Below are 17,246 nucleotides of genomic sequence, written 5' to 3'. Positions count from 1 at the left end.
CAGGAGGAAGCCTGGAACAAACAGCTTAGAAACCACAAAAACAGAATCAGGGAAATAAATGATGCCATGAAGCGTTCCAATGTCAGAATTATTGGAATCCCTTAAGGGGAGGAGAAAGAAAGAAGTGTAGAAGATATAGTGGAACAAGTCCTTCATGAAAAATTTCCCAATCTCGTGAATGGAACCAGCGTTCATGTACTAGAGGCTGAATGGTCTCCACCCAAGATTATACATTCCAAAAAAAAATCACGACACCTGATAGTCAAATTGAGGAATTATAATTGTAGGTGTAATCTCTTGAAAGCCGCCAGGGCAAAGAGGCTCCTTACTTACAGAGGGAAGCCCATCAGCATAACGTCAGACCTGTTCACAGAGACCTGGCAAGCCAGAAGAGGCTGGCAAGATCTATTCAGGGCACTAAATGAGAAGAACATGCAGCCAAGAATACTTTACCCAAAAAGACTGACATTCAAAATGGATGGAGAGATAAAGAGTTTCCAAGACTGGCAAGGCTTAAAAGACTATGCAACCACCAAGCCAACACTGCAGGAAATATTAAGGGGGGTTCTATAAAAGAGGAAAAATCCCAAGAATAGCATTGAATAGAAATATAGAGACAATCTACAGAAAGAAAGACTTCAAAGGTAACTCGATTTCAATAAAAACTTATCTATCAATAATCACTATCAATGTGAATGGCCTAAATGCACCCATAAAATGGCACGGGGTTGCAGATTGGATAAAACGACAGGACCCATCCATATGTTGTCTACAAGAGACCCATTTTGAACCTAAATGTACACCCAGACTGAAAGTGAAGGGATGGAGAAGCATCTTTCATGACAATGGGCCTCAAAAGAAGGCTGGGGTAGCGATTCTCATAGCAGATAAATTAGACTTCAAACTAAAGACTGTAGTCAGAGATACAGAAGGACACTACATAATCCTTAAAGGGACTATCCACCAAGATGATCTAACAATTGTAAATATCTATGCTCCCAATACGGGAGCAGCCAATTACTTAAGAAAACTGTTAATCAAGATAAAGAGTCATATTGATATGAATACACTAATCGTAGGAGATCTTAACACACCTCTCTCAGAAATAGACAGATCATCGAAGCAGAAAATCAATAAAGAAACAAGAGCATTGAATGACACATTGGACCAGATGAACATCATAGATATATACAGAACATTCCACCCTAAAACAACAGAATACTCATTCTTCTCAAGTACACATGGAACCTTCTCCAGAATAGACCACATACTGGGCCACAAATCAGGGCTCAACCAATACCAAAAGACTGAGAATATTCCCTGCATATTTTCAGATCACAATGCTTTGAAACTGGAGCTCAATCACAAGGAAAAGTTGAGAAGGAACTCAAACACCTGGAAGCTAAAGACCACCTTGCTTAAGAATGCTTGGATCAACCAGGAGATCAAAGAAGAACTGAAACAATTCATGGAAACCAATGAGAATGAAGACACTTCAGCCCAAAATTTATGGGATACAGCAAAGGCGGTCCTAAGGGGTAAGACTTAGCCATCCAAGCCTCCCCCCAAAAAACTGAAAAATCCAGAACACACCAGCTGTCTCTACACTTTAATGAACTGGAGAATCAACAACAAATCAAACCAACTCCACACATAAGAAGGGAAATCATCAAGATTAGAGCTGAGATCAATGAGGTAGAAACCAGAGATACAGTAGAACGTATCAATGAAACTAGAAGCTGGTTTTTTGAAAGAATCCATAAGATCGATAAACCATTGGCCACACTAATCCAAAAGAAAAGAGAGAAAGCCCAAATTCATAAAATTATGAATGAAAAGGGAGAGATCACAACGAACACCAAGTAAGTAGAAACAATCATCAGCAGTTATTATCAACAGTTATATGCCAATAAGCTTAGCAACCTAGATGAAATGGATGCATTCCTGGAAAACTATAAACTACCAAAATTGAACCAGGAAGAAATTGACAACCCGAATAGACCAATATCTAATAACGAGATTGAAGTAATGATCAACAACCTCCAAAAAAACAAGAGCCCAGGACCTGATGGATTCCCTGGGGAATTCTACCCAACCTTCAAAGAAGAAATAACACCTATTCTCCTGAAGCTGTTTCAAAAAATTGAAGCAGAAGGAAAACTTCCAGATTCTTTCTATGAAGCCAGCATTATCCTGATCCCCAAACCAGGCAAAGACCCTACCAAAAAGGAGGATTTTAGACCAATATCACTGATGAATATGGATGCTAAGATTCTCAACAAGATCCTAGCAAACAGGATCCAACAGCACATTAAAAAGATTATCCACCATGATCAGGTGGGATTCATCCCTGGGCTACAAGGGTGGTTCCACATTCGCTAATCAATCAATGTGATACAACAAATTAATATGAGAAGAGAGAAGAACCAGATGGTCCTCTCAATTGATGCAGAAAAAGCATTTGACAAAATCCAGCATCCGTTCCTGATTAAAATGCTTCAAAGTATAGGGATAGAGGGAACATTCCTGAACTTCATCAAATCTATCTATGAAAGACCCACAGCAAATATCATCCTCAATGGGAAAAAGCTTGCAGCCTTCCCGTTGAGATCAGGAACAAGACAAGGATGCCCACTTTCACCACTCTTGGTCAACATAGTATTAGAAGTCCTAGCAACAGCACTCAGACAACAAAGAGAAATAAAAGGTATCCAAATTGGTAATGAAGAAGTCAAACTCTCTCTCTTCGCAGATGACATGATTCTTTATATGGAAAACCCAAAAGACTCCACCCCCAAACTACTAGAACTCATACAGCAATTCAGCAACGTGGCAGGATACAAAGTCAATGTGCAGAAATCAGTGGCTTTCTTATACACGAACTATGAAAATACAGAAAGGGAAATTAGAGAATTGATTCCATTTACTATAGCACCAAGAACCATAAGATACCTGGGAATAAACCTAACCAAAGAGGTAAAGGATCTGTACTCAAGGAACTACAGAACACTCATGAAAGAAATTGAAGAAGACACAAATAGATAGAAGACCATTCCACGCTCTTGGATTGGAAGAATAAACATTGTTAAAATGTCTATACTGCCTAGAGCAATCTATACTTTTAATGCTATTCCAATCAAAATTCTACCGGTATTCTTCAAAGAGCTGGAGCAAATAATCCTAAAATTTGTATGGAATCAGAAGAGACCCTGTATCGCTAAGGAAATGTTGAAAAACAAAAATAAAGCTGGGGGCATCACGTTACCTGATTTCAAGCTTTATTACAAAGCTGTGATCACCAAGACAGCATGGTACTGGCATAAAAACAGACACATAGACCAGTGGAACAGAGTAGAGAGCCCAGATAAGGACCCTCAACTCTATGGTCAATTAATCTTTGACAAAACAGGAAAAAATATACAGTGGAAAAAAGACAGTCTCTTCAATAAATGGTGCTGGGAAAACTGGACAGCTATATGTAGAAGAGTGAAAGTCGACCATTCTCTTACACCGTACACAAAGATCATCTCAAAATGGATAAAAGACCTCAACATGAGACAGGAATCCATCAGAATCCTAGAGGACAACGTAGGCAGTAATCTCTTAGATATCAGCCACAGCAACTTCTTTCAAGATATGTCTCCAAAGGCAAAGGAAACAAAAGCAAAAATAAACTTTTGGGACTTCATCAAAATCAAAAGTTTCTGCACAGCAAAGGAAACAGTCAAAAAAACAAAGAGGCAACCCACGGAATGGGAGAAGATATTTGCAAATGACAGTACAGACCAAAGGTTGATATCCAGGATCTATAATGAACTCCTCAAACTCAACACACAAAACAGGCAAACATATCAAAAAATGGGCAGAAGATCTGAACAGACACTTCTCCAATCAAGACATACAAATGGCTATCAGACACAGGAAAAAATGTTCATCATCATTAGCCCTCAGGGAGATTCAAATTAAAACCACATTGAGATATCACCTTACACCAGTTAGAATGGCCAAAATTAACAAAACAGGAAACAACATGTGTTGGAGAGGATGTAGAGAAAGGGGAACCCTCTTACACTGTTGGTGGGAATGCAAGTTGGTGCAGCCACTTTGGAGAACAGTGTGGAGATTCCTCAAGAAATTAAAAATAGAGCTTCCTATGACCCTGCAATTGCACTCCTGGGTATTTACCCCAAGGATACAGATGTAGTGAAAAGAAGGGCCATCTGTACCCCAACGTTTATAGCAGCAATGGCCATGGTCGCCACACTATTGAAAGAACCAAGATGCCCTTCAACGGACGAATGGATAAGGAAGATGTGGTCCATATACACTATGGAGTATTATGCCTTCATCAGAAAGGATGAATACCCAACTTTTGTAGCAACATGGATGGGACTGGAAGAGATTATGCTGAGTGAAATAAGTCAAGCAGAGAGAGTCAATTATCACATGGTTTCACTTATTTGTGGAGCATAACAAATATCATGGAGGACAAGGGGTGTTAGAGAGGAGAAGGGAGTTGAGGTAAATTGGAAGGGGAAGTGAATCACGAGAGACTATGGACTCTGAAAAACAATCTGAGGGGTTTGATGTGGCGGGGGTGGGTGGGTGGGAGGTTTGGGTACCAGGTGGTGGGTATTATAGAGGGCACAGATTGCATGGAGCACTGGGTGTGGTGAAAAAATAATGAATGCTGTTTTTCTGAAAATAAACAAATTGAAAAAATTTTAAAAAATTAAAAAAAATCCCTCTTAACATTTCTTATAAGGGTGATATAGTGGTCATGAACTCCTTTAAATTTTGTTTGTTTTAAATTTTGTTTGAAACTCTTTATCTTGCCTATTTTGAGTTACAATCTTGCTGTGTAGAATATTTTTGATTGCAGATTTTTTCCTTTCAGAATTTTAATATAATCATACCACTCCCTTCTGGCCTGAAGTTTCTGCTGAAAAATCAGTTGCTAGCCTTCTGGGGTTTCACTTGTATGTAACTATTTCCTTATTCCTTGTTGCTTTAAAATTATCTCTTTATCATTATTTTTTGTTAGTTTAATTATTACATGTCTTAGTGTGGACCTCCTTGGCTTCTTCTTGTTAGGAGCTCTGTGTGTTTTCTATAACTGGATGCCTTTTTTTCCCTCAGATTAGGAACATTTTCAGCTATTGTTTCTTCAAGTAAGTTTTCTTCCTTCTCTCTCTCTTCATCTTCTGGGATCTCTGTAATGTGAATGTTAGTACATTTGATGTTGTTGCAGAGTTCTTTTAATCTATTTTCATTTTTAGTTATTCTTTTTGCTGTTCAGCTTGGGTGCATTTCATTGCTCTGTTTTCCAGATCACGGATCCATTCTTCTGCATCTTCTAATCTGGTTTTGATCCCCCCTAGTGTATTCTTCTTTTCAGTTTTGGAATTCTTCAGCTCTGCTCATTCTTTTCTATATTTTCTATTTGTTGAAGTTCTCACTGAGACTCTACTTTTTTCTCAAGTCCAGTGAATATCTTTTTGACCATTACTTTGAATTCTTTATTAGGAATATTGCTTATCTTCATTTTGTTTAACTCTTTTACTATAATTTTGTTGTGTTCTTGCAGTTAGGACATATTCTTCTCTCTATTCATTTTGTCTAACTTTCTATGTTTGTTTGTTACTCCCTCAGAGTAACCCCCGGCTCCAGGGAGAGCTGCTCCCCCACTATAACCCCTACCTCCCCCCAGGCTCTCCCACTCCGTACAACCCTCCCCTATCGGGGTCCCCCCTGCCCCTGACCCACCTCTAACTCTGGTGGACACGGACCTCCCAGGAAGGGCCCCTTCCTCCCCCTCCTCCTCTGTCTTCACCCAGAACCTCCCACCCCCATCCCAAGCTGCAAACCCTCCTTTAAACTCTGTTGGACCACAGTTCAGAGGAGGCCTGTGCTGTGGTCCCCATCTGCGCTGCCACCTCCCCCCCATAACACACTTTTTTTTGTAGGATGAACACAGTTTTTACAATTAAAAAAATATATATACTTATACTCCTAAATTTCTAATAGGCATGTTAAATTTAAGTTGGCTATGTCTCTTGGTCTCAAAAGTCATGGCTTGTATAGAAGAAGTCCTGAGTAAAATATATGCAAAATACAGTGCAATTCCACATGGTCACCAGAATAAGATTCTCCATAGGTTTCTCCTGTGTGAGCTGCTGTGGTTGAGCACAGTTGTCTGCAGCCCAGCCAGCTGCAGTGAACTGCTTTGTCTGCTGCAGGCACACTGGACAGAGTTTGTTATATAATCTGTTAAGAGGCTTGGATGCAGTTGCTTCAGGCTCTTGGTGAGTAAGGTCATCAATCTAACCCGATGTTTGCAATTAGCCTCTTTGCCACAGCTGCAAGTAGGCACCAAAAGGGTAGGGCTTACACCCTGCAGAGCCAGCTGGGAGGGCCACCTAAAAGAATTGCTGGCATGCTGGTTGTGGGGTTACCCTCCCTCCACAGGGCAGGAATTACTTTGGAGTGGTGCTTTCTAGGCCAGGGCTGCCTGCTGGGTATGGTGGGGCAGGAGCTGCTTTATAAGGACACCTATCAAGGCCAGGCAGAGTTGATGAGGTGAATCCACAGGTGACACTTTGCAGGGAAAGGGCATGTAGTGTTAGCAAGGTAAACGGAGAATGTCAGCACTGGCTCTTTCAAGTGTCTGGCTACCTAGACTTGGGGGGTGGGCAGGGGAAGAGAAACTTCACCCACCAGCACTTTTTTTCCTGAAAACATCTCCTATAGATCCCCTAATCCTCATGCACATGTTCTAAGAATACTCAATAAATCTCCTTCACATATATCCCAGGCACTTTTCAAACTGCTGATTCTGTGCTGTGTCTGGGGCTGAGTCCTTTGGTATGCTGGCTTGGTAAGGGTGGGGCCTTGGTTTCCTACCATGCTCCAACATTCAGGAGTTAAGGCTGCTGATTTTTAAAACTCGTGTAAAGTCTCACTGGTTTTCAAAGTAAAAAGTGGTACGGGAGCTCATCTTCCCAGTGCAGGTCCCCAGTGCTGGGGATATCTGGTGTTGGATCTATCTTCTCACTTCTCCATGCTTGTGGTATCCCTCTTATTTGTGGTTAGTTGCATTGGGGTTCCCAGCAGAGTCTTCAACACTCCTACACTTTCAGATGTGGTCTTCTTTCTAAGATTAGCTGTGGAAGGACAACTCTGCCAGTCTTTAGGTCATTTTCAGAGTTAGTTGTACAGATTGTACAGATGTAGCTGTTATGTCTTTTTCTTTACTTTCCTCTCCTCTCTTCTGGAAATTTTTTCTTTTAAGTGGTTTCATCAAGTAACATGTCTTTAAATATCTCCTCTATGACTGCCACTTTCATGTTTTTACCCTGATCTCTTAGACTCCAAACTCATATATCCTATTTCCCACCTGACTTATACTCCTAAATTTCTAATAGGCATGTTAAATTTAAGTTAACCAGAACAGAACTCTTAATTTCCCACCTTCAAATCTGTTCTTTGTCCTCTCTTGTCCAGTTTCTCCTTTTTTTTTTTTTCTTTTAATGGCACTGCCATTCATTCATCTGACCAAACCAGTGATGCAGAAATCATTTGTCTACCCTCCATACCTGGTAAGTCAGCAAATCTTGTCAGTTCTGTGTCTGAAATATATTCACTTTTTACTCCACTGCTAAGATCTTAGTCTAAGTCATCATCATTTCTTACTTGGATTATTGCAAGAGCCTCCTAACTTTTATTCCAGACTTTTCTTCTTTTATCCTTTCATTATTCACATAAGAACATTCAAAGTGGTGTTTAAAAATATATAAAAATCAGATATTGTCACTCCTCTCTTTAAATTGCCATACTGGCTTTTCATTGCATTTGAAAGAAAATGAAAACTCTGTAATCCATATATTCCTACATAATCTTGTATATGCCCACTAACTTTCTACTTTTAATTCACACCATTGTTCACTCAGATCCAGTTGCTCTACTTCCTTCTTTTTCTAAAAGGAACCAGGTGTGTTCTACTTTTAAACTTCTATATGTATTGTTATTTAAGTTTATTTTACTTGTTTTCTTCTTTCTTTCTTTTTTTAATATGTATTCTCTTGTTAGAGGATTCAACATTTGTAGAACAGAACCTTTTCTATCTTATTCACACATTTCAATTCAGGAAAAAGAACACAGGTGGCTGAAAACATGGTCTCTGATATTTTTAAAATGGCACATAATGCCTTTATAGTAACTAGCTCTTTCAAACATTGCAGGTAAAGTTGAAAGTATGGATAGAAAATGATTGGTAGAACTGATATGGTAAGTATATAAAATTTGAAATGAATCCCATGAGTTTGCTGACAGAAAAATACATTATTGTCACCATGCTCAGAATTCTACCAATAGTAAATTTAGCTAGGATTGTGGTTGGGATAGAATAGAGGAGGGAGGTAGTGGTGAGATAAAATATTAAACTTTAGTAAGCTACTATATTTTAGTAGTATTTATCTAATGAGATCTTTTAGTAGTGAAAAAAAGGGGAGGAGAGGAGAGGAATAAGTCCTAGGGTAGATAAGGTGAAGGATAGAGGTATATTTCTCCTTAAAGGGATAAAGAGTACAGAGAAGAGAGGGTGGAAGAAATACTTATAAGCCCTATTTAAATCATATTTATTTTTAAATCTACAAACAACTATCCAGTTTTGAGATAGTATAAATTTAAAATCATCTTTGCTGACCATATATTACTTAAAATAACCCTTAATGTCATATTTGGCCACTGAATTATAAAGTTTTCATTCTTTGATTATAAAAAGTATATATTTAATTTTCCAAATAAATTTAAAAATATATATAGACCAGCTAAATGTTAATATATACCAAATAAATAAATTTGGTAAAAGATGACATTTTTCCTCCTAATTTTTATTATTTCTTTTCTTCTACTGGCTTGGAGCTTTGCCCCTTTTTTTGTTCCTTTGTGTGTAAGGTTAGGTTGTTTGAGAGTTTTCTTGTTTCATGAGGTAGGCCTGCATTACTATAAACTTCCCTCTTAGGACAGTTTTTAATTGATCTCAGAGATTTTGGACTATTGTGTATTTATTTTCATTTGTATTTGTGCAATTTTGAATTTCCTCTTTGCTTTCTTGGTTGACCCAGTGACTGTTTTGTGGCATGTTATTTAGCTTCCATTTATCTGTGTTCTTTCCAGATTTTTTCTCGTGATTTCTTATGTTGTGGTCAGAAAAGATGCATGATATGATTTCAATCTTTTTTAATTAATGAAGATTTATTTTGCAATCTAAAATGCAATGTATTCTAGAAAATCTTCCATGTATACTTGAATATGTCACTTCTGCTGCTTTTGGTTGGAATGTACTGAATATATTTGTTAGATCCATCTGGTCCAATGGGTCATTTGGAGCTGCTGTTTTCTTGTTGATTTACTTTCTGGATGATCTATCCATTGATACACATGGGGTGTTAAAGTCCCCTACTCTTATTTTATTATTGCAACTTTCTTCCTTTATGTCTGTTAATAGTTGCTTTATGTATTTTTAAGTGCTTGGGTGCATAAATATTTACAATTGTTATATTCTCTTGTTAGATTGTTCCCTTTATCATTATGTAGCGTCCTTCTTTGTCTCTTGCTTTAAAGTCTACTGCTATGTCATTTTTCTTTTTGCTTCAATCTGCATGGTATATATTTTCTTAGCCCTTCACTTTCAATCTGTAGGTGTCCTTGGGTCTGAAATGAGTGTCTTTTGTAGGCAGCACATAGAAGGTTCTTGTTTTTTTGTTTGTTAGTTTGTTTGTTTCATTTCTTTTGATTGGAGCATTTAGTCCATTCACATTTAAAGTAACTATTAAGGGGTATGTGGCTATTGGCACTTGGTTAATTGTTTTCTCCTTGTTTTTGCAGTTCTTCTCTGTTGCTTTCTTTTCTTGTTTTTTGATGAGTTTTTTTATTGTTATGCTTAGATTTCTTTCTATTTTTTGTGTATCTATTGTAGGTTTTTTGATTTGACAAGATGCCATATTTTTAAAAACAATTTATAAAGCACTATAAAATGGTTATAGGTTACTGTGCCCATGGATTCTGTGTTTCTAAGTATAAAAATAGTTGTTCAAATTTGTGTTAATTTATTTGAATGTAAAAATGCAGTCATTGTGATGATTATTCCAGAATTTGGTTTATTTTTATTAGCATTCTATTCTTAAGGATATTTCAGTTTTTGGGATATGTTTCCATTTTAAATGGTATACATTTAGCGAAAATGTTGTGCTTTGACCCTTGAGTGTTACTCTTGAGTGGTTTTGCTTCTGATCTCTAGTCAAGCTTTGATCACAGCATTCCATAAAACTCTCACCAGGGTCACTAGGATCTCTGTATTGCCATATCTGTTTTGCAGACTCAGGCTTCATCTTTCTGAATTTCTCAGAAGAATTTTTAGAATTTTAGAGCAATTCTTCTCTTAGCTTGTGAATTTATTCAGTGTCTCCTTTTATTTCTTTGGCCAAACTCCCTTTCTTTCGTGAATTCCAAATGTTTAGGCATCATAGGGTTCAATTCTGAAACATCTTCTTTATCAATATTCAGTGATTTCAGCCAGTATATACATAAAAGCCATTTGTATACTGATGATTCCTTGGAGCTAAATCTCCATCTTTACCCTTTTTCTTAGCATAAGACATACTTGACAACTATTTTTGAAAATAAGAAGTTGCATAAAACTAAACAGAACCCATGACTTTTTTCCACTAACATCCAGTCTTTTTTCAGAGTTCTTCATTTACGTGAATGACATGTTATTCATCCCATTTCTTGGGTAAAATCTCTGGAATTATCTTTGATTCCTTTCTTTTTCTTAGTTCACACAGAATTCATTTTCAAATTCCATCATACATCCATACAAGATATGAGATTCTTTCCCCTCCACCCCCACTCACTTGTTCTCTCTCTTTCTCCCTCCCTCTAAAATAAATAAATTTTTTAAAAAGCAAGTTCATTGTCACTTAGTTTGGAACAACTGCTTTTCTCTGTTCTCCCTGAGTTCTTGTCTAGAGTCTATTCTCTACCCTCTAGATTAAGAGAGTCTTTTAAAATATAAGTCAAATATTGATGGGACTCTTCTTGTTCAAGATCTTTTAATGCCTTCTCCTCATATTTGGGATAAAATCCAGATTCCTTTCTGTGGTTCGCAATACCCCATATAATCTGATCTTTGTCTTGGTGCTCTTTCCACCATTTTCCTACCACCCTCTCTGTTCACTGCTATCTCACCCAAATCACTCCCTTCATTTTGTTCCTTTACAGACTGAGTCTGCTGTTCTCTTTGCCTCTCTCTCCCTCATTCAGTCATGCTTTAATTCAAATGTCACAATCCCAGAAGGTGACTTTTCAAACCTTTATAAATAGTACACTCTTTCAGTTTCTGCTTTCTTATTCAGTTTTATTTTTCTACAGAGTATTTATCATAATTGAAATCACATCACACATTATTTTTTTGTTTATTACGTGCCTTCCCTAATTCAATATGAACTTCATGAGGACGGAGACTTCATTTTGCTCATTGTTTTATCCCTGGCCATCTAACTTAGTGTCTGTTAGGTACTTAGTGAGTCTTCAATGAATGCTTGTTGACTTAATGAACGAATGGCTTATATTTAGAAAAAGAATTGTGCACAAATATAAACCTTACATGATGTTTGCAGGACCTCCAAGAGAGCTTTAGTTATAAGTGAGTCACAGTGGGAATGTGAATGTCATGCAGAAAAAAAAAAAATTGAGTGTGGCTGATTGTGTGAGAGAAGCACCACTCTGAGATGTGGGAGCCTGGATCCCTCACTCTTTTGTTCACCAGGATACACTTTGTAGCCTTTCTAAAAGTTTGCACACCAGATTTTGATTCAGAATTCTAGGTTAGTCTACACTTACATAGTTGTTTTAAGTTAAGCTCCCTAGAAGCAGAACTTGAGAGAGAGATTTGAGTGCCTGTGATTTATTTTGAGAGTGCTTGCAGGTAAACCTGAAAGAAGGGAGGAGAGAAGGAAAGGGAGGGAGCTGAGCAGGATTGTGGTCTCAATTCAGCCTTGTCCTAATGCACACAGCAAAGGCTCTGCATCATAAAATGGACCATAAGGTTGTTTTCTCCTTTAGTCAATGGACCACTCAGTCAATCACTGGCTTTGTGTTGTCTGATTGTGGGAAGGGAATTTTTTCAGTTAAAGTAGCACCCTTTGGTTAACCATAAGCAGCCAACACTTGTGTTATGAAGCATAGATATTCATTCATTCAACAAATATTTATTGTAGGTCTCATGAGCCAAGTACTATCAGTTGCTAAGATTCATTAGTGAATAGATATGGTTCTGCAGCATAGATGGGAAGGCAAGGAGATATTAATCAAACAAGCATGCAATCATGATTAGACACATACTGAATTATAACCCTGACCTCTAAATAATAAATCAAAGCAGTATTATAGAAACAAATCCATGATATTGTATAGATAATGGTTTCTTAGCAATGGTCCTTACTGTAATTCTTAAGAAAGATTGTTTGAATTCTTTATCATAGAAAACATTATCTAATGCTAGTAGTATATTAATCCAATATTTCTCAGGTTTATTTGAAACCTCAAATAGAATTTAAAAAATGTATTTTCAGTCTGAAACCATGTTGGTGTACAAGTCCTATACTTGATCAATGTTTAAGTTGAAGGGAACTAAGGTCTTGTGTTGGATGGTAATTATTTTTTGTCTTTTAGAAATTATACCCCTAAATCCTATCACTTACTGGCCAACACAAAAAATAAGGATCTTGAATTTGTGGACTATTCAATTTCATAGATTGCATATGATCCTTTAGTTCATGTGGAGTTTCATTGAAGTCATTGAAATGTTATGAAATTTTCACCACTATAAGGCTGCCATAACTGTGCTTAAAAAGAGCAAAATTTAAAGGACAAAAGGTAATGTGAATAAATAGGTATATATCACCAAGTCCAAGCAAATTTTGAGAATTCAGTATAAGGGTTAAGATCTGCCAAGACTATAATAGGAAATCTTGTTTTATACATTAAATTATTAGGAGGAAATACACAGAACACTTTTTTGTTCAAAAACATTTTTAATGACCAGTAAATTGGATATCAGTAAATATCCACTAGTAACTCCTAATTTTTATCTAAGGTCTATTTTCACCTTAACAAAAATTTTTATATGGTACTTTGGAAACAACTGAACTAAAAAATAAGCCAGCTAATGAACAACATGTCAGTAAAATAGTGCATTTCTTACTTTCTTTGCCACAGAGCAAAAATTTCAAAAGTATATAATTCTCTTGAAGTGTCATCAAACCATTTCTTTAGGAGAATGCAGTAGTAGCAAAAATAACAAGGCTTATTTTCAATAATTCTATTCATACCTCAAATCCTTGTGGTTTTCCTAGACTCTCTTTAATATGTTTCCATGCAACAAGAATCTCTGACACAGACATACTTGTAGCCTTGACATCTGTGGGAGCAGCACTGGGTTCTGTACAAAGGAAAATGGAAATAATAACTGTGATGGTAACACGTTGTCTATGAAAACGTTGCACCTGAATCTGTCAGGTGTTACCACCTTCTACCTTATTTTTGAAATGAGGTGCTATGGTAGCTATGAAAAACATAACAAGATAAAAAGATGATCTTTTTGGATTTCTATACTTGGGTCAAGTCTCATCAATATTTTACCAATGACAAATGACAAAATTAGCAAGACAAGCAAAGATCTTTATCCTTGTATTAACCAGGACATTTCTGGAGATGTTAAATTGTCTGACAAATTATCTGCCAGTCTAACATAATGATCAAAAGCATGGACTAGAGAATCAAGCTCGGCTATTTTGCTGCTGTTGTTTTCACCTTCAAAAATTTTTATTTATTTGCATTTAGGCAAGTTGTTTTGACTTTTTCTATGCTCCAGTTCCCTCATTTGTAATATCGGCATAATAAGAGTACTTCTCTCAGAGGCTTTTAAGTTTTGTTTTTGCTGGAATAATTGATATAAAACATTTAGCACGATGCTTGGCACTTAAAATATTAATTCACAAAATACCTTTTATTGTTAATTTATTTTATTTTTTACCTTGCAGGCACAAATAGAGTAAACATTTCATTAGTTTTTTTTCTTTTAATTGTTGTTCTTGTTCCAACCTCAAAACTACATTTCCATGATTGTATAAGGAATGTGATAGGAATCATGATTTTTAAAAGGCATCCATTGACTTTTAAGACAGTTATATGCTGAAAAGGAAAATCCCTGGAGGTCTCAATCCTACTGCTCAAAGTACATTTTCATTTGTTCCTACACTTAATGACTTTTCTCACATTTTTTTCCCAAATATACCATGTCTGACTGGCATCCATCAAGAGGTGCACTTTATTTGAGATTGCACTGTATGTGAGGAACAAAATGTTTTCAGCTTTGACGTTGCTGAATCATAAATACTATGTCACAAACACTCGTTAAATGAAATGGCAAAATAAAGGCCATACTTCAGTTCAAACAGTTCTGTACAAAGTTAATTTAAAAAACTCCTTTGTAGAGACTTTAATACTAACCCATATCACTGGTAAGACTTCAGATTAAACTATTGAAAACGTTTTGTTTGTTTGTTTAGATTCAGGGAGCTATACATCAAAGCTGAGTTGTAACTAAAATATTTAAAAATCATTTTTAGAGATAGTAAAGGAATTATAAACATTTTCTGAGAGCTTCGTTTTTCTAATGAAAGGTAGTCACACATCTACCTAGAGAAACTTTATGTATTATTAATGAAAATTATCAATGAAAAACATCTACCCTTGTTACTATAAAAGAAAACCAGGAAAGACTTTTCCAAAGGTACTTGTTTGTACTGAGTAATGATTATCTTCTGATAAAACTAAATCACATGTTATAATTATGTTAATTCAAAATGCTTTAGTAAATTCACATTAATCTTTACATAGGAGCCGACATTATTCCAGCTATGGTATAAATTGCAATTTCTCATTCTGTCACCTTTTGAATATCTTTTATTATCTTCTTTATTCACTGGTTTCCCTCACTCCATTTTCCAACTTCCTAGTATCTGGCATTTTCATGATTAAAAAAGAAAAGAAAAGAAAAAAACTGGAGAACTTCTATCAGAATTCTGATCACCAGACTTGCAACAAGATTTTTTTTTTCGTTGTTACTTAGTAGGAGTTAAAATTCTTTATTTTTGCAAACAAATGAAAGGAAATGGTGATGTTCTTAAGGTGTGTACAACCTGATCTCCAGGATTTAAGGTATGATTTATTTCAAAGACAGCCACACTTGGGGTATCATTTGTTATTCACAAGCAATTTTGCTTATCTTTTAAATTAATGCATTACAGAGATTTGTGTGCCACATGCTTTCTTTCAGCTTTTTTTTTTTATTATTATTGAAGCAATTACATCATTGTCAAAGAAGATTGCGGGGAAATAAATAATTTCAGGAATATAAAACGGTGGTTGGGTAGAAGTCTTTCTATCCCTCTTTATCCTTAGAGAAAGGAATAATTTCTCTCTCCGCTTTCTGTAGCACTGCACAACCTTAAGTAGTTTTCTCAAATAGAAATAAGAAAGTTTTAAAAAATAAAGAAAAGTTTAAAGGAAAAGAAAAAATATTCAGAAATCTATTTCCTAAACAAGCACCCTGAATTTCTGTTTAAAAGCTCTGAGGATTTTAAATCAGGATCAGACCCAAGCAGACATGTCACAGATACATTCTTGGGGGTTAATATTATAATTGCATCTCATTGAATGAAGGCAGATGAATCAAACAGAACTTAAGAGTCATTTTTTTTTTTAAACGTGTTTCACCTTCTAGATGTAAAGAGTATCAGAAATAAACCCATGTTGATCTAAATGAGAAATTTTGGCATGTAAAAAAAAAAAGAAGTGATATCCGTGGGTTTACTTCCAGAAGGTTCAGTATATATTGTTATAGCCAATGATTGAAAGGTTTTTCTGTAAGCAAGAGTACTGACTAGATCACTAGTTTGGATTGGAATTGGCTCTTCTGTTTGAGTATCCCATTGTAACTGAATAATGGAAGGTAAGAAAGAAAACTAGAAAACTATAAACTAAACTAGTTTTAAAACTAAAGGTTTAAGTTTTAGTTTTAAAACTAAAACTAGAAAGAAGTTAGTAAGTCACTTGAATCAAAGATCATAAATTCATGGCCAGTGGGTCTTTAGTCATGCTTTGTATGGCCCAATAATACATTAATTTATTTCAACAGTTCATATAAAAGAATTTCTGGCTTCTTTATGGAAAAAAGAAGAAAATTGATGATACGAAGTCTGAATTTGTGGATATCGGTAGATGAGAATTAGCAGTTCATCTCATTAGTCAGGACATAGTCTTTTCAGTTTGCCAGAGTCCCTACCACTACCTATTATCTCACGCTGGGACTACTTCACTTATTTATATCTCCTACTGCAACTTATAGGATTTTGAGTTATGGACCTATGTTTTAGATCCACGTCCTCATTTTGCAGATGAAAATGTGACATGTACACAGGTTGATTTTCCCGAACTCTGCTTCTGGCTCTGAAAAGAACCCCAACTAGAGCTCAGGTCTCAAGTACTCTTTCCTCTGTTGTTTTTATATTGGTGCAAGGCAGTAGCTGGCTCATTCTATATTTCTTAGTCAGCTTTGAGGTAGACAAGAGATTTCGGAGGGAACATATAGTTCGTTTTCTTGTTGCTCAATTACTTCTAAATAACTGACAGAGGTATAGATGGAATACAATTAAAAACAAACAACAACAAAAAATAGATGAGGGGAACAGCCAAAGGTAATAATAATTGCCATTTATTGAGGGTTTGTTATGTGCCTAGTGTTATTCACAATTCTTTACATGAATTTATTAATCCTTCCAAGAACCCTGCTATCTCTATCACTATTTCTGCCAATAAAGAAATTGAGAGGCAGAGTCAAGCAGCTTGCCCAAGTTCACATAGCTGCTAGAGGGTGGAGAGAGGATTTCAACACATCAATTAGGTTGTAAATGCCATGCTGTTCCACTTCTGTGCATTTATCTGTGTTCACACACATGATGCTTTTCCTTGTATTATTGCTTTCTTCTCTCCTTGTTGTACCACACCAAATTTCTCTAGAAGAGTATTATTGTTGGGGTCCCTACTTGGGCTCTCTACTCTAAGTCTTGTTAGAAGCCACCCTAAACCCTGTCATCTCTTATTTAACTTTACTGCAGCCT

At 36.2% G+C, this 17,246-nt stretch overlaps 1 protein-coding gene across 1 annotated transcript in view; it reads right to left on the bottom strand.

Annotated features, from left to right (window-relative positions):
• CNTN5 (contactin 5) overlaps nt 1–17,246 on the bottom strand; it is a 784,689-nt gene that overhangs the window by 37,711 nt on the left and 729,732 nt on the right. The window contains exon 19 of the mRNA XM_059391830.1: nt 13,395–13,504. Within this exon, the coding sequence (XP_059247813.1) occupies nt 13,395–13,504 (110 nt within the window). The remainder of the gene's footprint in view (nt 1–13,394; nt 13,505–17,246) is intronic.

Source organism: Mustela nigripes, chromosome 1 (assembly GCF_022355385.1).
Source record: "Mustela nigripes isolate SB6536 chromosome 1, MUSNIG.SB6536, whole genome shotgun sequence".
Classification (NCBI taxonomy): Eukaryota; Metazoa; Chordata; class Mammalia; order Carnivora; family Mustelidae; genus Mustela; species Mustela nigripes.
This window is presented reverse-complemented; position numbering and strand designations above follow the sequence as displayed.